General features: G+C 27.2%; 1 protein-coding gene across 1 annotated transcript; it reads right to left on the minus strand.

Moving 5' to 3' along the window:
• Positions 1 to 365: 365 nt before the first annotated feature.
• Positions 366 to 24934, minus strand: LOC113378386 (dystrophin-like). Its single transcript, XM_026618916.1, is given in 13 exon segments — positions 366 to 500; positions 1029 to 1198; positions 2791 to 2940; positions 2943 to 3085; positions 3260 to 3516; positions 5450 to 5561; positions 5645 to 5805; positions 7573 to 7741; positions 7810 to 8101; positions 8175 to 8311; positions 11872 to 12027; positions 22950 to 23230; positions 24746 to 24934. Coding segments are annotated over 13 exon segments (2352 nt in total).
• Positions 24935 to 25091: the final 157 nt, after the last annotated feature.

The following is a 25091-nucleotide window of genomic DNA, read 5'->3' on the forward strand; positions in this document are numbered from 1 at the left end:
TTTACGAATGAATTAAGAATGAATTTATATTATTATTAAAATACTTTTAAATCTATTTGTTTAAACAAAATAAAATGTATAAAAATGACATAATTTACGGAGACAGAGATAAATTTTCTAGATTCCCATAAGGAAAATTTAAAAATGAAATTTATGAACCAAAATGTTTCAAAATACTGTATATTATTATTTATTTTCATTATTATATTGAATAGCAATTCTATATTATTATAAGACTAATTTAAAGTAAATTTGGTTAAACGTACAAATATTAGAAGACATAAGAATATTAGAAGAAGAGATCAATTTATCGATTTATTATAAAGATATACTTGATCGATTCAAGATAAAGATAATTTGCTGATTTATGTTTTAGTTAACTTACTCGACTCATGATAAAGTCCATTCTGCATCTTAGCCGGTGAATCCGTTGCCAATTGTGAAGCCGTCACTGATCTCGTTTGCAAAGTTCCAGTTTTAGACGGAGAAGCTGCATTTGGCTGAAATAGAAAAAAAATGTAAACAAATGTAAAATTAAATCTTTTCGTCTCACTTTCTCTTTCTATTTCTTTCTATATCACTCTAGAACTAAAATGTCTTTATCTCCCTACATCACTCTCTATACATAACTGGTAATAAAGAAAATAAATAATAACATTAACCAAAAGACAATTTAAAATATAAGATGATTTATTAGCTGGATGTGGTCTCCTTGAAATACAATATGGAACAGGTCGTACATAAACACAACAAAGCCTAATCGCATAGTAGCATAGCATACTTCACTCTGTATTCCAAAGATAAGGTTCGTGCGAAATTTGAATACACAAATACATTTGTCCAATAACTTTTACTTGCTTTATTACAATCTCACTTTCTCTCTCTATTGATCTCTCCCTGACTTCTCGTTTCTCTATTTATCTTACTTTCTCTCTCAAACTATCTTTCTTTCACACTGAATCTCTTAGTTAGTTAACCAACTTTCACTCAAATAACACTTCTTATTATTATTTTAAGGTTTTATTTACCTCATCTAAAAGTTGTCTCAATCTCTGCAACTGTGCCTCCAACTGTCGATTGTGATCCTCCAAAATCTGCATCCTGGCCTCGAGTCTCCCTTTGTGCTGTCTCAGCAGCCTCGCTTCGGCCACCATATCCTGATCGCTGTTACCAGATCTCGTCAGAGTATCGCTATTACCTAAAAGAAATAAATAAACAAATTAAGTAATAATAAATCTAAAAATAAACAATTTCAATTTAAACAGTTATTTAAAACTGAAAAACCTATCTTATCTTCTTCTATAACCATTTTAAACTTATATAGACAAACAGATTAAATAATAGAAACTTAAAACTTCATATTCTATTCGTTAAATAAAATTCTAATTGTAAGTAGATTTTTTTAACTAAAGGAACTCTACTGACGAGCAAAATGAGAGAAACAAATGTAAAATGTAAAAAGAACTCTACTGACGAGCAAATTAAGAGAGAAAATCATAAAAAGAACTCTACTGACAAGCAAATTGAGATTTTTTTAGAAATTATTTTTTTAAAAAAGGGACTCTACTGACAGAGTAGGAAAGAATCATAAAGAAAACTCTACAGACAAACAAATTAAGAAAAAAAATCATAAAAAGAACTTTACTGACGAGCAAATTAAAAAAAATGTAAAAAAAACTCTACTGACAAGAAACTTAAGAATGATAAATGTAAAATGGACTCTACTAACGAGCAAATTGAGGTTTCCTAGAAATTATTTTTTAAAAAAGGGATTTCGCAGAAACTATTTATAAAAAAAGACTCTACTGACGAGCTAATTGAGACAAAAGTGTCGAAAAAACCTCTACTGATAAACGAATTCAGTAAAAATAAGAGAAAAGAACCGTACTGACAAGAAAATTGGATTTTCGTAGAATTTTTTTTTAAAAGGAACTCTACTGATGAGAAAATTGAAATAACGAAGAAGGAACTCTACTGACAAGAATACTTAATTAAAAGTAGGGACTCTACTAATAAAACACAAAGAAATGATAAAAGAGACTCTACTGACAAGCAAATTATGAAAAAATCAAAGAACAGACGCTACTGACGAGCAAATTAAGAATGACAAAAAGGACTCTACTGACAAGCAAATTATAAAAAAATGTAAAAGAGACTCTACTGACGAAAAAACTGAAATAAATAAGAAGGAACTCTACTGACAAAAAACTCAATTAAAAACAAGAAAGGACTCTACTGATAAACTAGAAAAAAACAGAGAAAGGACTCTACTGACAAACAAATTAGAAAAAAATGTGTAAAATGAACTCTACTGACGAACAAATTAAGAATGACCAAAATGAACTCTACTGACGAACAAATTAAGAATGACAAAAAGGACTCTACTGACGAGCAAATTAAAAAAAAAGTGTCGCCAAAAACTCTATTAAAGAACAAATCAAGAAAAAATTAAAAAATTCTACTGAAATAATAAAAAGGGGCTGTACTGACTAAATTAAAAAAGTGTAAAAGTGACTCTACTGACGACCAAACTAGATAAATCAGATTAAGAAGGGACTATACAAACGAGCAAATTTAAATTTTTAAGATTTAAAAGAGAAAGAGACTATTCACAAACTAAAAAAAAAATCAAAAAACAGATTCTACTGACGATCAAATTAAGAATGACAAGAAAAACTCTACTGACAAGCGTTTTAAAAAAAATTAAAACAAATACTTTTACAAAACATAACTTAAAAACTCTAGCAACTATTACATAAATGTCATTTTTTAAAAAAATCTCTCCCTCACCTGCTCCACCATTTCCATTAACCCCTCCGCCATCCCTCTCATCACCATCATGTCTATCCCCCCTCTCGTTTTTATCACCGCCGTCCTTTTTTAATCGTTCATACTCGGCTTGAAGCGCCTTATTTTCGTCCTCCAGCTCTCTAATCATTGCTCCAATTCTTCCCTTTGTTCGGCGTCCATGGCCGCCATCAATTGAACCGGACTTCTGGGCGCCGAATTGGAGTTCGTGTTATTGGAGTCGTTGGGACCGGTTAGAGACTGGCAGTATTGGGCAATCAGTTGGTGCTCATCATCACTAAATAAAACAAAAAAGTAGAAATGAACTCTACTGACGAGAAAACTAACAACGAGTGGGTAAAAGTTTGCACCCCTTGCGTGGGCGCCGGGGCAAATGAAAACTTCCCGTCGCGGGCGCACTTATATTTACCAATATTTCAACAAAAATTTTTCGCCATTTAAATCTACTTACGAATCCGGTGTAGAATTGCTCCTAGTCCTCAGTTCAACCTCGGCCAACCTGGTTGCATACATCTCCAACCTGGAATGCATATCGGGAGCGAGTGCTGACCTCTGTGGTGACGGCGCTGGACTTTCCAGGGCGTCGCCTTCCAAAACAGTCTGGACTGGTAGATAGCCAACTCGGGGGTGCTTCTTGAAGTATCTCTTGGATTTGAATTTGTTACGGAGAGCTCTTGTGAAGTCACGAACGTCTTCACCGGAGGTTGTCTGAGGAATGGATATATTAATTGAATGTGATGGTAAAGAAAGATTTTAAGAAAATTAATATTATTAAGATGTAATAAAGATATGATATAAAAAAGTAAAGATAGATAAGGAGAGATATAAAAACATGTACGGATGATTAAATTAGCCTGATAAAGGTGTGTGAGAAATAAGTGTATTGCTAGTAGAGTTTTTTCATTTTATTTTAATTTTGCTCGTCAGTAGAGTCCCTTTTTTAATTTTCTAAATAAAAAAATAATTTGCTCGTTTTTTGTTAATTTCAATTTTTAATTAGTTTGCTCGTCAGTAAAGTCCTTTAATTGTTAATTTTATTTTGCTGGTCAGTAGAGTCCTTTTTTAATTTGAAGTCAAATTTTATTTTGCTCGTCAGTAGAGTCCTTTTCTCTACTGATGAGAGTTTATTTCGTTTTTATTGACTTTAATTTCAAATTGATTTTTAGTTTTCTCGTCAGTAGAGTCCCTTTTGTCTATTTTTTTAAATTAGTTTTCTCGTAAGTAGAGTCCCTTTTCTATTAATTTAATTTGGCTCGCCAGTAGAATCCTTTTTTAAAATTCTAGATTAAAATTAAGATTGCTCTTTAGTAAAGTCCCTTTCACGTTTTTTTAGATTTTTATTTAATGTTTGCTGGTCAGTAGAGTCCCTTTTTTGTTAATTTAATTTGCTCGTCTGTAGAGTCCCGTTTTGTTATTTAAGTTTGTATTTAATGTTTTCTTGTCAGTAGAGTCCCTTTTTAATTTAAAGTCAAATTTTACTTTGCTTGTCAGTAGAGTTCCTTCTTTATTTAAAGTCAAATTTTATTTTGCTCGTTGGTAGAGTCCATTTTTAATTTAAGTAAATTTTTATTTGCTTGTCAGTAGAGTCCCTTTTTATATTTCAATCTGATTTTTATTTTGCTCGTCAGTAGAATCCATTTTGTATTTTATAATTTGTATTTTTATAATTTTGATACAATTTTTGATTTGCACGTTAGTAGAGTCCTTTTTTATATTTCAATCTAATTTTTACTTTGCTCGTCAGTGGAGTCCTTTTTTGTTATTTAAATTTGTTTTTAATGTTTGCTCGTCAGTAGAGTCCCTTTTTATATTGATCAGAATCCTTTTTGTTTTTATTGATTTTAATTTCAAATTGATTTTTAGTTTGCTCGTCAGTAGAGTCCCGTTTTTGTTATTTAAATTTATATTTGATGTTTGCTCGTTAGTAGAGTCCTTTTTTTAAAATTTCAGATCAAAATTAAGATTGCTCGTCAGTAGATTCCTTTTTTTGTTATTTTTTTTAATCAATTTTAATCAATTTGCTCGTCACTAGAGTCCCATTTTATTTATTTCAATATCGAACCGACTTTTAGTTTGTTTGTCAGTAGAGTTTCTTTTTTATTTTTTTAGCTTGCCATTTAATGTTTAATATTTAAATTTAGTTTATATTTAATTGAAACTTTCAATTAAATTGCTCGTCAGTAGAGTCCCTTTTTGCATTTTCTAAGTTTGCTCGTCAGTAAAGTCCATTCTTTGTTAATATAATTTTTAAACTATTTTGTTCGTCAATAGAGTTTCTTGTTGATATAATTTTTAATTTCTCTTTTTTGTTAATGTAATTTTTGAGTAATTTAAATCAATTGCTCGTCAGTAGAGTCTTTTTTTTTTGGTAATTTAATTTTGTTTGGCAGTAGAGTCCTTTTTAGTTAAGAATTTTCAGTTTGCTCGTCAGAAGAGTCCTTTTTTTGGTGTAGATCGATCATTAAAAAACGTTTTTTTCGTAAATTCGGGGAGGGGTAATCAAAAAGTACTAAAAAATCGATCACATGATTAATGAATGCCCTTCAGTAGTACCAATTATTTCGAACTGGTTGGAGTTATTTCCTTATAATTAGTGTTGCCATATAAGATAAAAAGTGTAACCGAGAATACTATTGCTTACCGTGGTGCAGTATTCCTGCATCGGATGTGTCAGTTTGTGGTTTTTGGCTTTTCGTCCTGAGAAGAAACAGGTTTGGCACATGTCGAAGTTGAAGCATTTCAGACAACGATATCTGGTAAATAAATGAAACACATTCATAAACATATAAACGTAACAAAATTATACATACGTGTATATGTGGTTATTAAACATTACCTGAAACCAACGATCGGATACTCCTTACAAATATTACATTTGGCTTGATGTTTAGCTGCCTCGGCAGCAGCTAATCTGTGCAGCACCGGCAGCCAAACCATGCTCTGGGGCTCCTGCTGGAGCCAACTCAAAAAGTGCATTGCTTCGATCGCTGTTAAATCCTGGAAACAAGAAATAAACTAGGTGTAAGTGACCTAATAATAGATATAGTAATGTTAACTTCTAAGATTTATATGTTTTGTACGGAACCCTGTTGCTTTGTCGAGTTTTTGAGTATGATTTTCAGATAAAGCTCGTCGCGACCTTTCATTTGATACCCCACATGCCTATATTTGAAGTAAAACTTTTTGACTCATACTAGATTTAGAGTTTTGCAACCCATTGGTTTACTTTTTGTTAAATCTCTTGTAACTTTTGAACGGTTCGTCCGATTTGAATGCAACATTTGACAAAGTTGTGTTAAATTAAATTGTGAATAGTATTGTTTAATATTGCGAAGCCTTACAGCAATTCGGTATACTTGTAAGCGTAACTATATCAATTTGTTGAGAAAGTTACTATGATATTTGGTTAGTGCTCGTCGAGACCTTTCATTTGATACCCCACATGCCTACATTTGAAGTAACTAATTTTGGCCTCGAGTTCTGCAACCCATTGGTCTACTTTTTATTAAATCTCTTGTAACTTTTAAACTATTTGTCCTAGAGAAGTGAAATATTCGGCAAATTTGTACATAATTAAGCAATCTATAATACTGTCTATGAATATAAGCCTTACGATCACTCGTTTTACAAGATTAGAAATAAAAATTAACAATTAATTTAACAAAATTAAAATAGAAAATCCTATCGATGTCAAAAGTCTATTATTAAGATATTATTCTAGTGCTCGTCGAGACCTTTCATTTGATACCCCACATGCCAATATTTGAAGTAAAACTTCTCAACTCATACTAGACCCTGAGTTCTGCAACCCATTGGTTTACCTTTCATTCAATCTCTTGTAACTTTTGAACCGTTCGTCCAAATTGAACGCAATATTCGGCAAACTTGTGGTAAATTCAATTATCTATAACATAATCTAACACAGTTGCTCCTACAACGGATTCTTGTATTTTAAAATTGTAAAAATTGACATTACGAAATAAATAAATATCTTGTCCGGAACCCTATTACTTTTTAGAATGTTTAAGTATGATTTCTAGTTAGGGTTCATCCAGACCTTTCATTTGATACCCCACATGCCTATATTTATCTGATAAAATCTTCAACCATACTTCAATATCTTAAATTCGATATTTGCTCGCCATGTCGTCCGATCCTAACACGACGCTTTCTCATACATTTTTACTTAGGCTCGGATACGCATGGTAAGCGTTAGTAAAATATTTTAATCATTATTTAGTTTTATCATTAACAAAACTTAATACAAACCCAAATCATGCTATTTTATCTTTTATCATAGTGTATTATCCATCTAGCTACTTGCCGATAGGCAAAAACTATTATTTATCACATTTACCAACGTATTCCGTAACATTAAAGTCGTATCGTTCAAAAAATAGTATCGGTCTATGTTTTGAGGTGTCAAGGATGCCCTTCGAACTTCTAAGTATGGATCGAGCGTAGAGCGCGTTAAACATTATGTTTAACGATTTAAGGTTTAAGTCTATGCTGTTCGGTCGAGGCTTGTGATTCGAACGTGCGTGATAGACTTTTTGTGAAAGAATTTTTACTTGTGTAATATACATTTATTATATTTCAAGAACGGTTGGACCGATTTTGATGGTTCAAAAAGTATTCGATTTGTAATAATGTTGTTAAAAGATATATTAAGTTTCACAAACATTGTTAATTAATAAATTTAAAATATTTGCAGCTATTAATATTTACTATTACTATTATTATTATTATTATTATGAATCTTACCTTTCCGGCCTTCTCAAAGCAGCTTCTAACGCTCGGTTCAATATTTGAACCTCCGAAAGCTGCAACTTCACCCAGCTGTCTCGGCACCTGAATGCAATCGTGCAAAAGCAATCCTAACTTCCTTTGATCGACCAAACGATTAGGATCGGCTATTAACCGGAAAAGATACCTAAAAAATAAAACAAATTTATAAAACCCACATCATGCAATTTCTTATACTGCATCGACAATACTTACTTATACTTTTCTTCGAGATGACCTTTGCAAAGTAATACCAAACCGACTTTAAAGCTCAAAACTCTGATTTGGCCAGTTCGTTGACTATCGTAAACATTCAACAGCCAATTTATGGCCAAATCGAGACATAGTGGGACGTTGATTTGGGCCTTCGGGTTCTCATTGGCTATGATTTCGTATAAGGATGTTAAGACGGTCACCATATCAGGGATATCGATCAATTTATCATTTTGGGCCCTTAATCCGTGATTGTCGAAAGCTTCTAGGGCACTAGAGAGACTCAACATGTTCACTAAAAGGGCAAAAGACACATGTGAGTAATTATTGAGTAACTGAGTAAATATTAGTAATTAATTTTTACTTACTTCCTAGTTTTTTCTGTACGGTCCTCAGCTTCATGGCCGTCCTGTAGGCCGAAAATCGAACCTCGTTCAAATCGGCCAAAGAGTTCATCAAATCTATCATCTTGGGGTGATCCCAATGCGTCGTTTCCAATTGATGGCTGAAATTGGAAAAAAACAACCATTATATACTTTAAAACATAAAAATTTAAAAATTAACCTTACTAACTGACAGTCGATCCGCTATTTTAATAACAAAAGAAATTTGAAAGAACAATTTAATTTATAAGTGAAATATAATTATATATATATATATATATATATATATATATATATATAAAGTCACGAATAACAATTATAATATTGTTTTATATTTTACGTATATTTATATTTGTTGAAGATTGATACTAAACACACTATGTTCTACTCTATATATGTCTCTCTTTGTTTTGTGTCAATCTATATATATAGTATCTATGCTCATTATAATATATGCATTGCATGTGATTATTTTAAATATATAAACAATGTACAAAGCAATGTATTTTATTATTCATATAAAATTTAATATAAATTCAACAATATATGTATTATATAAAACATTAAACATTTAATTTAAACAAAATAAATCAAATTTATTGTTTCAGCTTTTAACGCCATTTTGAAATTTTATCTATTTAATTCCATGTAACTTATGATTTATTATAATTCTAATTGAAATTTTTGCAAATAACTATTTCTTCGTATAATATAAATATACTATAATATAATATAGATATAGTATTAATTTAATACATGTTGAATTGAAAACTAAAATACCGTAATTACGAGTAAACATTAATTAAATTATAGACAACGTTTGACAGTTTCCGCCATTTTAAAATGGCTAGTTGAAGTTATAAAAGTTTATAATTAAAATTTTGTGGAATTTGTTGATATAATATAAATGTACGTCTCTTATTAAATAAATAAAAGTATTTTTTAACTTTAAATAGTTAAACTTCAAAACTTTAAATACTAATAATTTTTGACAGTTGCTTGCGCCATTTTAAAATTTAACAGTTTCAAATGTGTTCAAAGATTTATTATAAGTAGTAAAATTTGAATTTTACAAATGTCTATTTTTCCTTTGTAAATTATAATCACAAATGTTACTTTTGATATTAAATAAATTCAAGTGTTTTTTAAATATATACAGTTAAAATTTAAACTTACTGTATCATAATTTGTATTTACGAGTTTGACAGTTTGTTCCGCCATTTTAAATTTAAGCGTCTATGCTGCAAACATATCGATATATTTTTATTATAATTTTAATATTAATTTGCGCAATTGACTCTTTAGTAGTATAATATAAAAATAGATAGTTATAAAATAAGCTTTAGTGTTCTTTTCAAGTAAAATTTAAAGCTGAAATATCTTAATTATGTTCAAATATTAATTATTGTGAAGATAACATTTGACAGTTGTTCTACGCCATTTTAAAACTTGATAGTTTATTAAACGGTAAAGTTAAAACATTAGTTAGCCATTGGTGAGTTTTATAGGTTACATTTTTTATATTCACGTTTATGTTATTAAACTTTGTTCTAGCACATATATATTGTTATATATCGTTAAAGAGCTAATAGAATTGTCTACAACTCTGTATATTAAACTTTAACACGTTTCGAACAAAATTATTTACAAATTATTTCTAAACTTTGAAGTGTCCTTTTATATTATTAGTTTCATCGGTTGCACTTTTTTATATCCACGTTTATTTTATTATACAAAATTAAAACATAACAAAAGTGTAACATATTGTTAAAAAGGTAATAAATTTGTCTACAGATCTGTATATAACGTTTGAAAACTTTCCGAACAAAAAATATGTGAACTTAAACATTTAGTTACCATTATGCCAAAATTCAACTTTACGCTTATATATTATAATATATTATTAGAAAGTAGCTAAAATTATATACAAATCTGTATACAACAATTTGTAAGTGTTGGAACAAAATTATGCAAAAATAATTCGTTAAAGTTTGAAATTAACACCATCGTGAGGCGTCCACATTGTTTGAGTTTAAAATTTCTTTTATTGACAGTTGCAAAAACAAAATGTCGGCTTGACAGTTTCGAATGCAACATGGCGGCTTGACAGCTCCAATTTTAAAATAGTTCAAGTTATAAATAAATGTTCGTGGTTTATATTTATATTCATTTTGTTTAAATTTAATAAAATATATATTATATATATATATATATATATATATATATATATATCGTTAGAAAGCTAATAAAATTATCTACAAATCTGTATATAACGTTTAAAAACTTTTAGGACAAAAATTAACTTAAAAAAATCTGTAAACATCAAAATCTTACTTTAAGTTTTCATACTATTTAAAACGTGACTGTTACAAATAAGCACTTTGTTTATAATTTTGTAATTATTATAATGAAATGAAAAAAATAATTATATTGTTATATATCGTGAGAAAGCTAATGAAATTATCTACAACTCTGTATATAACGTTTGAAAACTTTTCGAACAAAATTAATTGTGAAAAATATGTAAAGTTTAAAATTTAATTACTAATTGGTTTTTGGTCATTTTTTCTTATTTTTACCTTTATATTGCTAAAATTTGTTCCAACATATATATTATTATATATCGTTAGAAAGCTGATAAAATTATCTACAACTCCGTATATAACGTTTAAAAACTTTTCAAATAAAATTAATTCAGAAAAATGTGAGAAGTGTAACTTGTTTAATTTTTAGTTCTATGTAATATGTATTGATAATATTTAATGTCAAAATTGAAGCAAATTTTTATTAATAATTTTATTGCAACGAATACAAATGTAAAAATGCATATTTGTAAATAATTTAATAAGCTTTGTATAAACATATAGTTGTATATTGGAATTTAATTTTTACAAATTGACAAACAATGCAGACATTTTTTTTTAGCAAAAAATTATTAAATTTATTAGATAATATTAAATAGCAAATAATGTTATATATTGTTAGAAAGCTGATAAAATTATCTACAAATCTGTATATAACGTTTGAACATTTCGAACAAAATTAATTGTAAAAAATGTGTGAAAATTTAGTTAGTCATCGGTGACATTTTTTATATTTACCTTTATATTGATAAAATTTGTTCTACAACATATATATTATTATATATCTTTAAAAAGCTAATAAAATAATCTACAAATCTGTATATAACGTTTAAAAACTTTTCTAACAAAATTTAGAAGGAAAATATGTGAACTTAAAAATCGTGAGGCGTCCACATTGTTTGAGTTTAAAATTTCTTTTATTGACAGTTGCAAAAACAAAATGTCTGCTTGACAGTTCCAATTGCAACATGGCGGATTGACAGCTCCAAATTTGAAATAGTTCAAGTTATAAATAAATGTTCGTGGTTTATATTTATATTGATTTTGTTTAAATTTAATTAAATATATTATAAGTATTATATATCGTTAGAAAGCTAATTAAATTATCTACAACTCTGTATACAACGTTTAAAAACTTTTCGAACAAAATTGTTTAGGAAAAATATATGAACTTTAAAATTTAATCGGTGACATTTTTTACATTTACCTTCATATCGCCAAAATTTGTTCCAACACATATATATTATTATATACCATTAGAAAGCTAATAAAATTCTCTACAAATCTGTATATAACATTTAAAGTATTTTCCCACTTACTTGATATAATAAGGCACTTTGCTCGGAGTGATGGCCCTCTCCCAAGGTGCCTCTACGGAACCCGTCAGGAACCCTTGTGACGTCACGCCGCCTTCTTTGCCGAACTCGCAGAATTGCTTGTACCTCTCATCGACTGCAATTTGCAGCAATTTCCATCTGCACAAATCGTATTGGCCGGATTTAGAGAAAACCATTTTTTAAAAATATATAGACTCGAAATTTTCCAAAAAATGGAATTTGATAAGTTCACTGAGGGTTTTGGGTATTTCTTAGTGGTTTGGGATTGGTGAATTTGCACTTGGTAATGTTTTTAGAGCCTGTTTTGTAGCACTGTGTATTTATTTGGTTGCACATGGGTTGCACGTTTATTTTGTTATAAATATTTTGAATTTAATAATAGTGTTATATATTGTTAGAAAGCTGATAAAATTGTATACAAATCTGTATATAATGTTTTAAAACTTTACGAACAAAATTTAGCATGAGAAGCCTGTAAAGTTGAAACTGTAGTTTAGCCATTGGTGGTTAATGGTTACATTTTTTGTATGTACGTTTATATTGCTAAAATTTGTTCCACAACATATATATTGTTATATATCGTTAAAAAGGTAATAAAATTATCTACAACTGTGTATATAACGTTCAATAAGTTTTCTAACAAAATTATTTATAGTTAATGATAAAACACAAATATTAAACAAAATTTTGCAAGAAAAATATGTATATGTATATATATATATATATATATTGTTATATATCGTTGAAAAGCTAAGAAAATTATCTACAACTATGTATATAACGTTTTAAAACTTTTCGAACAAAATTTAGCAAGAGAAGTCTGTAAAGTTGAAACTGTAGTTTAGACATTGGTGGTTGTGGTGAAATTTTTTTATATTTGGGTTTATATTGCTAAAATTTGTTCTAGCACTTATATATTGTTATATATCGTTAGAAAGCTAATAAAATTATCTACAAATCTGCATATCGTTTAGAATGTTACTGAGCCAGAGCACTTTTCCCGTTTTATGTAAATTTTGAAAATGTAATTTTGGGTTAAAAAATTCAAAAAATTACCCAGGCTAAGCACAGTCTAAGTAACAACCTTGTACAAATTAGATTGTTACTTGTACCTTGTACAAATTAGTTTAGATTGTGACTTTACGGAGCATTTTTCCAATTTTTTTGTAAATTATAAAAATGTAATTTTATGTTAAAAAATTCAAAAAATTACCCGGACTAAGCTCAGTGTAAGTGACAACCTGGTGCAAATGTTTACGCAAGTGCGTTTATATTGTGATTGTACGGGAACACTTTTCGAATTTTATGTAGAATTATTTATAAAAATTGAATTTTGTTAGAAATTCAAAAAAATTACTCTGAGCACTATCTAAGTTACAAAGTGGTACAAATATATTTGTAAGCGCGTTTAGATTATGACTTTACAGAAGCATTTTTTCAATTTTGCAAAAATTAAAGAAAAAAAATCTTCTAGGCACAGTCTAAGCGACAACCTAGTACGAATGTATTCGCAAATGTGCTCAGAATGTGACTTTAAGGGAGCACTTTTTCAATTTTATGTTAGAAATGTAATTTTGTTAAGAATTCAAAAAATTACCCAGACTAAGCACAGCCTAAGAGACAAACTAGAACAAATGTATTTGCAAGTGGGTTTAGAATGTGACTTTATACGAACACTTTTCGAATTTTATGTCACGTTTCAAAACTTTTCAAACAAACTCGAACGAATTAAAATATAACTATAGTATTATATATTATTAAAAAGCTAATAAAAAGATACTTTTATTTATACAAATCTGTATTTAACAGTTTGTTAGTGTTGGAACAAAATTATCATATATCATGTATTAGAGTCCTGTTTTGTGTTTGCTCGTCAGTACAGTTTATTTTTTTTAGTAGAGTCCTTGCTTCTGATCCGCACAGAACGTTGTTTTAAATAGTAATTGTGATTTTACACATACCATTCAATTTTAATTGATATTTTTCTTATTGTTTTGCATTATATATGTAATATTGTCAGCAATTTTTTATAAATATAAATATAGTAAATGATCAAAACACAAATATTGTATTGTAAATTTAAATTTAAATTTAAATCTTAACGGTCAAAAAAGAGTTGACAGTATCAAAACCGCGGACAACTTCATAGTGTTGGGTACATTGTTCAAAATTAAATGCAGTAATTTTAAAACATTTCATATACAAACGTTTATTTTATTACACAGAATTAAAATATAACTATAGTATTGTATATTGTTAGAAAGCCAATAAAATTATCTATAAATTTGTATATAACGTTTAAAAACTTTTCGAACAAAATTGTTTAGGAAAAATTGTTGAATTTTGAATTGGTACAACTTGAAATTTGTAAATCAAGATAATTCAATTTCGGTGTCAAACGATTCAAAACGGCTTAAAACATCATGAAAACAAACACTAGGATGTTGTGACAGAAATATAATTCTTTTTCTGGTGCCATTTAAAAATATTTTTAACTTATAACATGTATTTATATATTTATTAATCAAATATTTTAATCAAGCAATTTTTATATTTAATTTAACTCACTATTTATATTAACTATAATATATGTTAAGTCATTTTTTTATTTTTGGAATATAAGTAAAAATCAATTTTTAATTAATTTTTAATATAGCCAGATAAACCCTAACACTAAAAATTTAATAATATTACATATTTAGTTTTGTAATGTTATTTTAAATATCATGTATTTAGTTATGTTCACAAAATTAAACTAGTTTAGCAAAGTCGTCATGTGCACTAAATTAGTTAACATTTAATTAACATTGACCTGTTAATTAAAAATAGGACATTTTATTAAAGTTATAGTCAAAGGAACGATGGCAAAAAAAATCATAAAATTTTAGAGTTAATATTACTAACGAATGTAAAATTGTCTTTTTTATTTTAATTATAAATTAATTTTAATATATTAATATAATTAAATGTAGGCGACATATCTATGTCTATTTTAGTATTAACGAACTTTTATTATTTTTAATTATTATTATTATTTATTTAATTAATTATTATTAACATTATTATTTTTAACATTACTATTAATTATTTTTAACATTACTAAAGCACATATATTAAAATTAAACATAAAATGATAAAAATAAACACTGAATTTTGATTAAAAATACATTTTTAAATAAAAATACATTTTTAAATCATTAGTGAATTAATTAAACCATTAAAACAATTTTAAATAGATAAAAACACCAAGAAACCCAAAAATAATCAATTTTGTACACCTTTGTAAATTAATATTATTTTTAACATTATTAAAGCACATATATTAAAATTAAACATAAAATGATAAAAACAATACTAAAATTTAATTAAATATCTATTTTTAAGTCATTAGTGAATTATTTAAAACTTTTAAACCCGATATTAATTGTTAAAAAAGCAATAAACACGAAAATAATCAATTTTCTTCACCGATATCGACATTTTTAAGTTGTCCTTCATTAAACCAAACTTTATTTAGTTAATTCCAAAAAACATTTAAAAAACTTCACTACACTTTATATATTTATACTTTAACACATCACTTATTAGTATATAATTATTATTAAACACCTTTTAACTATTAATTCATTGAAAAAACACCAAAAATATTTAAAATTTGTCACCTAACCATATTCGCCACTTCCATTATTAAAGCTCCTAGGACATTTTAAGCACAAATTATAAAAATAAACTAAAATTTATACTTTTTATACCAGAAAACTGTTCAATTTAATTTTGTAATGTATTAAAACCACCATTGTATCAAGCTAAATAGAATTTTGTAAATAAATTGATCAAAATACACTAAAATTTTAAATTTAAATTCATAACCTCAAAAAGTGACGTTTATAAGTTTTACATTTGTTTCGACAGAACAAAATACAAAAAAATATATAAATTAAACACAAAACTGAACTATATATTATTCCAAAACGACTTTTATATTATTATCATGAACAAATTAGTATATAGTATTAATAAATTAATACACAATTAGTTTAAATACAAATAATTTAAAATAAATAATTATCTAACCCCAAAAAGTGACAGTTTACATTTTATTTTGTATTAGTATCTATAGAACACTACAAAACTCACATTCAAAATTAAAACACGACTTAGTTAATTAAACAAGGTTTACTTTTATATTATTATCACCACGTTTATATTATTATAAACTTATTAGTATTAAATATTAATAAAACACGAAAAATACAAAAATAATTATTTTCTAACCCCAAAAAAGTGACAGTTCAAATTTCTATTTTGCATTAGTACTTCTTGGGACACTTTGTTATACAAAATTAAACACAAAAACTATTCTGCACATTAACAAATTCAATAAATTATATTATTTATATTTATATTTATTATTTATAACGTATTATTTTTTTTCGAGCCGCTTGTGACATTTCTATTTCTGTTTTGATACGAAAATGGAGGACGAACGAACTCTCCTGACAATCCCAATATTAATAGGAGAGCTGATATACCAATTACTAGATGTTATTAATTTAACAGTCGCAATACTTATTGAAATTAAAATATATATATATATATATATATATATATATATATATACTAGCTGACCCGGCAAACGCTGTTTTGCCATCAAAAATATTTTTCCGCATTGCAAAAGTTCTTATAATATACATGATATATTAATAATAATGTTATATTTTTATTACACGAATTTCTTTACATTTCGATAATTAATTCGAACGCATCATAGTGCTTTGTTTATTTTAATTTTATTTATGTCAAATAGTGAAATATTTTTAATCAATGAATAAATTAGATTTTAGTCTGAATCAGCGCAGTACTATTATCTAAATATATAATTTTTATATAAATATCAGATTTTTTACTTTTGCATTTAATTTAAAAATATTGAATGTCAATTTCATATATCCAATATGCACTAAATTTTTAAATGCTAAAATATTTCCTTTTTGGTTCGAAATTTAATATAATATGATATAATTTATATCTATAATTTGATTGCCAATATTGCCTATAACATAACTTGGAATAATTAATTTATTTGTATCGTGTATCTTATTGAAGTCGTTAAAAATTCATTTTTTTTTTGAACTGTCAGAATTTTGTTTATGATTAATGTTAAATTCAATATGTCGCTTTTTTATTGTGATCTATAATGTTTTAATAACTTATATAAATTTTCGACTGCAAATTGATATTCATACTATCCCTGAAATGGATAAAGTTCTGAGAAATCCGAGTCCAAATCTATAAAATGTTTGATTTTTGGCACTTTTATTAATTTTTTATCAATTTTTGTACTGTAAAATAATGGATGATTATTTATCAAAATTGTAATATTTAGACTATAATTTTAGATGTATACTTTTTATTTTGGCATTGAATTATTTTCATTAAAATCAAGTGAAACATAAATATATTTATTTGATATTTATATAAAACATATAATTAAAATATGCATTAAAATCATATTGTCTATAAATAATATGTCATTTTATAAATAGTATTTATTACTTTGGTGCTTGATATGAGTATGAATTTGTAATAAAATATATTCTTTCTGACAAATAGTTAAAAACTTGTTATAATTTTCAAAATTATTTGACATTTCATACTTCAAAAATTAATTCACTCGCATCATAGCGTTTTGTTTATTATACTTTTGTCATGTCAAATACGTCAATATTTATTTATTATAAATAATAATTATTTTAAGTGATCAATGAATATATTATATGCTTGTTAAATTCGTAAAAAAGTGCAAATTCAACACGGGAATATTGTGGAAATAAATATTTTTTTACATAAAGATCTGATTTTTGACATTTGCATTTCATTTCAAATTAATTATAACTGTCAAAATATTTTCTTTTGGATCGAAATTTAATATAATATGATATAGTATTTAGTTTGTCTAGTTTATTTTTGTCAGATTGCAATGATACCTTCAGATTGTACTATTCCATTTAAGAGGTTACAATTTTCTGTATGATAAATTCTGTTTGCGATGGCAATCAAAATTTATCTCAACTCATATAATAATAATATTTTATTTTAATTACACAAATTTCTTTACACTTCGATAATTAATTCCAACGCATGATGCAGGTGTTTTGTTTATTTTAATTTTGTTTATGTCAATTTTTTTTTAAATTAATGAATAAATCAGGTTTCAGTCTAAATTAACAAATCAGTATCTTCATCTGAATATACAATTTTTTATATAAATATTTGATTTTTTACATTTTCATTTAATTGAAAAATAGTGAATGTCAATTTCATATATTCAATATGCAGTATATTTGTAAATGTCAAAATATTTCCTTTTTGGTCGAAAATTTTTTGTTTGATTTTGTTATGAATAATTTTAAATTCAATATGTCGCTTTTTTATTGTGATCTCTGATCTATAAGGTTTTGATGAAGTTTTGGTATCCGAAATAATTTGGTAAGCTAATCAAATAAATATAAATTGTAAATCTATTTATATAATTATTTTCATAAATATTGACAGATGACATTTAATTTTTTTTTTCATGTCAACATTTATTTAAATTTTTAAGCATTGATTTTTAATTAGATTTAAAACTATAATCAGTGATTTTGTATGTAGCATTTCATCAAATTTGGAATAAATGTTGGATATTTCTATATATGTACATGTTTTTGAATTTTATTTTTTGAAATGTCAAATTTTTTTTTCAAAAATTATATATCCAAATTTCCTTTAATTTTGACATTTGTCATTTTAGTGTTTTGTTTTTTTTTTGGTCATTTTCTGTCAAAATTTTTAGAAATTTATAAAAATTATATATTTATATTTCAAATTTACTTTTCAAAATTTCCTATAACCTAAGTTGGATATATATGCACACGATGAGCCATTAAAATTTAAAATCGGTCCAGTAGTTTGGGCGTCCATCGCGAACCAACATCGTGACACGAGATTTATATATATATAGATATATATACCAATTGTACCTAATTGGTATATATATTTTACCTCGGTAAAAATCTTTGTACTGATTAGTTTTACTAAATAATTAATTTTTTTCAACGGTATTGACATTTTTAATTTGTCCTTACTTTATTGAACCAAACTTTATTGAGTTATTTCCAAAAAACCATTTAAAAAACTTCACTACACTTTATATTTAAACTTTAACACATCACTTATTATTATTATTACCTATTATTAAACAGCATTTCATCATTAATTTATTAAAAAAACAATAAAAACTTGGTGCTATTACTAATGTATTAAAACTTTGTTTATTTCTAAATCGGCAAAGATTTATATTATTTTTAATATGGTGATAAAATAAATACTAGTATATCTGATAATGAATATTAATATTAAAAATTTGTTTTTTTGGTAAAATATTACCAAAATGGTTCATCAGCGCCCTGTCTATCGTCGCCATATGTCACAAAAGCGGGCAGCTGTTTTTATTTGTATTTTATTTTTTTCGGATGAAATTTGAAACCTTTTGCTCGGCGGGAGATTTGAATGAGAAAAATTAAAAGGGATTTTTGTGTGCGTTTAGACAAATTATATACAGTTATATAAAAGAGAACCAAGATAATAAAAAATCTCATACAAACATCCATGTTATAAATTAACAATGGCGCGCAAAACCTATTATTATTATATTAAAAATATATATTAAGCTTTAATAGTATTTAGGACTCTAATAAATTACCAAAAATAAAAATAAACATGAACTAGGACTACTATATACTACTATAAATAAACTACTAAAAATGCTGATAAATTCTTTTGTAATATTTAACAATTTAACCCCGGTTAATTTTAAAACGCTTTTCTGAAGTTCTTTTTCTGTTTTCTATTTATTTTGAAATTAACTATTATTAAACTTAATTAATTAAATGAAAGCATTCTAATAATAGTAAATAGTTTTTTTTTTCATTTTCATTTAAATATTAAATGCCCAAAAACAATAAGTTTACAAATAAGCACGTGATTTAATAAAAATAATAATAATAATTTCAAAATATTAAAATCATCACATTACAAATTCGAATTCAAATGTCAACTGTTAAAATAGAGATAAAATCAGCACCACGCGCGACTGACTTCAGAGTGTTGGGTATTTTGTTGAATATTAATTACAGTTATTTTGTATAATATTTAATTTTTATAGTTCACTCGTCAGTAAAGTTTCTTTTACTTTTTTATATTTTGTTTGGCGAGTAAATTTCATATCTAGATAAAATAATATAAAGAAGGGACTTTACTGACGAGCAACCTGCCTGAAATGTGTCGTGAATATTGAAAAAGAAGCCTACTGACGAGGAAATTAAGAAGCAGCCTAGATGTTAAACCAAAAAACTCTACTAACCGAGATTTTGTCCGAGAATAGGCCCATAAATATATTAATAATAATATAAGTCGGCAAAATTTGTAACAAGAGATTTGTTTTATTTTAAAAAATAGGACTCTACTAACGAACCAACTAAATCTAGATTACTCTCATAATAAATATTTGAACAATAAGCCCATGAATTAAAAAGGGAATTGTAGGGACTGCGCTGACGAACAAAATAAAAAAGGACTCTACTAACAAGAAAATTCGATATGAAGAATAAAACTCTCTAATGTCAAAGTAGGAGAAAAAAGAACTCTACTGACGAGCAAACTTGAATAAAATAACAAAAAGGAACTCTACTGACAAGCAAACTAACAAAAAAATAGTAAGAACATGTCACTTTACTGACATGCAAACTTAAATAAAATAAGAATAAAGGACTCTACCGACGAGCAAACTTTAATAAAAAATAAAAAGAGAGTCTACTGATGAGCAAAAGAGTAAAATGGTAAAAGTAAAAGATGAAAAAAACTCTGCTGGCGAGCAAACTAACAAAAAAAATAATGATACTAGCGATAAAAAAGACTCTACTGACGAGCAAAAAAGACTCTACTGACAAGGAAACTATAACTAAATAAGCAAAATGAACTATACTGATGAGCAATTAAGTTAGATCAGGAGAAAATGAAAAAGAATCCATACTGATGAGCAAACTTTAATAACAAGAGAAAAAAGGACTCTACTGACGAGTATATTTGAATTTGATCCAGTAAATAAAAAAGGATAAGTGTCTGCTGATAAGAAAACTTATTTTGATCTAGTAGATAAGAAAAGAACTCTACTCACGAACAAACATAATATTTAGATAGATTAATATAAAGAGAGAACTCTACTGACGAGCAAATAGAGGTTCAATTTAGTAATTAAAGAAGGAACTCAACTCAGAATCAAATTAATTTTCATTGTGAGCAATAAAAGAAACTCTACTGACGAATAAATAACAATTATCAAAATTACTGTATTTAATATCATTCAAAGTGCTTTCACTATGAAGTTGTTCACGAATGGTATTTGATTTGATTCGCTCTGAAGTTGTAATAATTTTGACATTTAAATTTGAATTCGTATAAACTTATTCCTCATATTTATATTAAAAAAATAACGAATAATATTTTTCATATGTATATTCAAATAATAACCACTCATTTAGTAGTACAAAAGTGACCATTTTATTTTTATTACTAATAAACTAAAAAATTATATTGTTTTGTGTGTGCGTTTTCTTGAATAATGGTAGTCAGAATTACTGTATTTAATATTGCACAAAATGCTTACACAATGAAGTTCTTCGCGATTCTGGTACTAGACATAAGTTCATTCTGAAGTTTACAACGACCGTTGAGATTTAAATTAGAATTTGATAAAACTGTAGCAAACTGTAGCTCGTCTTTAGAGTCCCTTTTCTCCTATTTTATTATTTTGTTCGTCAGTAGAGTCCCTTCTTAGATTTTGCTCGTCAGTAGAGCCCTTTTGACACTTTTAATTCATTTTGCTCGCCAGTAGAATTTTTTTAAATTCAATTTAGTTAAAATCTAGTATGCTCGTCAGTAGAGTCCCTTTTTCTTATTTTATTTGTTTGCTCTTCAGTAAAGTATCTTTTTGATATTTATTAGTTTGCTCATCAGTAGAGTTCTTTAATCTTTATTTTGTTAATTTAATTGTCAGTAGAGTCCCTTTTCATTTTATTTTAGTTGGCTGGTCAGTAGAGTCCCTTTTCATTTTATTTTAGTTTGCTTGTCAGTAGAGTCTTTTTAATTCTCCAAATCAAAATTAAAATTTACTCATCAGTAGTGGCCTTTTTTTATCTCCCACATCAAAATTAAAATTTGCTCGTCAGTAGAGTCCCTTTTTCTAATTAATTGAATATTTTAATCAAATTTGTCCCTGGAGAGTTTTTTTTAATTAACTCGTCAGTAGAGTCCTTTTTTTGTTATTATGATCGTCAGTAGAGTCCCTGCTCTATTTTTTATAATAATATTAAGTTTGCTCGTCAGTAGAGTCCTTTTTAAAATCTTTTGCTCGTTAGTTGTCTATTCTTTTTATTAAAAATATTAAGTTTTACAACATAACACCATATATGAACGTATTACGGAAAATATTGTTATAATTTAGTTGACAGTTAAAACTGTGAGGTTATGTTAATAAAAAATACTTAATAGAGCAATAATAATAATAATAATAATAATAATATATATATATATATATATATATACTATATATATATATATATATATATATATATATATATATTGTGGTGGTCCTTAATATGGACATTTTCCGGAATTTCTTTGCTCCCAAGGGCTCAAATGTTTCCAAATTGATAAAAGAAAATTCTCTGAAAGTTTCGGCTCTTAACATTAACATTTAGATAGTCCGCAATGTTAATAATGAATGTACAAAACTTTCAATTGAATGGCGCACTATCTAAATGTTAATATTAAGAGCTGAAACTCTCAGAGAATTTTCTTCTATCAATTTGGAGTCGTTTGACCCCTTGGGATCAAAGAATTTCCCGAAAATGTCCATATTAAGGACCACCCTAATATATATATATATATATATATATATATATGTATATACATATACACATACATACAAACATACACATAAATCTATTCCTCCCCCTTACCTGGTATTAAGATCCTCCAACCGGGCCAACTGATGCTGGCCCAAAGTGATCCCCTGTGCAGCAAGGGCCTGCTGCAGCTCATTAACATCATCGACGGCCCTCTGAACGCCCGCCAATCTTTCCCCAAGGGCCCCACCGGCCTTCAGGGCGTCCAGGGCCTCCCGAACGGTCACCGGATTGTCCGTCAGGGCGTTCGGGGGCCTCCATTGGGTTCGGAGGGCCTCCAGAGAGGCCAGACGGGCCGAGAGGTCGTCGGTCGATTGTTGGAGGGCCCGAATTTTCTGCAAGGTAAAGGGTAAAGGATAAGTATAAATGTATTTCTATAATTCATAAAATTGGAAAAAATTCGTTAATAAACTACAGAAAGATTTATCGAAATCCGAAAATCGTTGAGCAGGAGTATCGTAGTATATAACATCGTTACAGAAGAATTGTATATATGAGATGTAAAATATATATATACATATATATATATATATACATATATATATATATATATATATTAGGGTGGTCCTTAATAGGGTCATTTTTAGGAATTTCTTTGTTCCCAATAAAATATGAAAAAGGGACTCTACCGACGAGCAAACTTGAATAAAAAATAAATAGACTCTACACTGATGAGAAAACTCGATTAAAATATAAAAAAGAAACTCTATTAAAGTGCAAACTTGAATAACCTAAAAAAGGAACTCTACTAATTTGTATTCTGCTTGTATTGACAAAACAATTGCTTTTGAGGATAAAATATTATTACATCTTTTTTTATTTTCCATAATTTTAGAATCCGTTAACAAACTACAGAAAGATTTATCAAAATCCAAAAAGTCGTTTAGGAGGAGTATCCTTTCAATCGTCGTTACAGAAGAATTTTATATATAAGATATAATATACATATATTCACAAACGTTTCGAGACTAGGTTTGTCTCATCATCAGTGTGTTATAATTTAAAATTTAAAATATGGTAATCTAAATTAGCATTTTGCGTTATCCATTACAAGTGTATATTTGATGTTGATATATATCTTTAATTTGGGTTTAAAATTCGGGCATAACATAAATAAAAATAGTATGAGAGAGTTTATTAAAAGTTTATTTATTTAAAATCCATACGTTTCGGCTAGCATCTTAGCCATCATTCAGTGGTAATCAAGTTAACTATAAAAATTGAAACTAAATAAGTTATATGTGAGAAATTTCTTAGAAAAACAATAATAATAATAATAAAACACTTACAATTTTGTATCCTAATATAGCAATATTTGCTATATTAGGATACAAAACTGTGAGTTATTATTATTATTATTATTATTATTATTATTGTTTTTCTATAAAATAGCAATATTTGCTTGCCTTTTATTTTCAGTTTGCACGTCAGTAGAGTCCCTTTTTATTATTTTATATATGTTTGCTCGTCAGTAACGTTTCTTCATATTTCATTAAAGTTTGTTCGTTAGTAGAGTCCCTTTTTCTTATTTTTTATTTAAGTTTGCTCGTCAGTAGAGTCCCTTTTTCTTATTTTTCAAATGTGCTCGTCAGTAGAGTCCCTTTTTATTTCCTTCTCAACGTCAGTGGAGTTCCTTTTAGTTTGTTATTTTTTTAGTTCGACTTTTTTATTGTGACGTGTCGAACACAAGGGACTCTACTGACGAGCAAAATGTAATGATAGGAAAAAATATTAAACATCAAATTTACTGCCAAATATAAAAGTATTATAAGATAATAAGCGAGACTTTTAAGCAAGTAATAATATAAGAGAGTTATCTAAGAATTGAACCGGTTAAAGTCAAATAAAACAGTGCGCCATCTTTTGATACAGCTGTTAGAGTTGTAGCCTTTGTGAATCGAATCTGTTTCGTGTGAAAAATCTTCACCATGTACATACAAACATATCGTTCGCATTTCCGTCCTGTCCGTCCTATCAGTTCGTCTGTCCGTCTGTCCGTTTGCAAATACCGTTGCAAATAGTGGCGCCAGTATAAACATTCACTTCGTCGGGCGGGAGGGACACGAACGATTTGCATTCGCATACACTAAAAGTATCCGCAAATAGTGTTGCCAGAACGCTATATCGATACTAGTTAGTATCAAGTATCGAAACATACACAAAAAACCGATTGATATTACTTAGTATCGACTAACT

This window comes from Ctenocephalides felis, unplaced genomic scaffold (genome assembly GCF_003426905.1).
Source record: "Ctenocephalides felis isolate EL2017-DRISC unplaced genomic scaffold, ASM342690v1 CF-g0.4_SCAFFOLD_01886, whole genome shotgun sequence".
Lineage (NCBI taxonomy): Eukaryota > Metazoa > Arthropoda > Insecta > Siphonaptera > Pulicidae > Ctenocephalides > Ctenocephalides felis.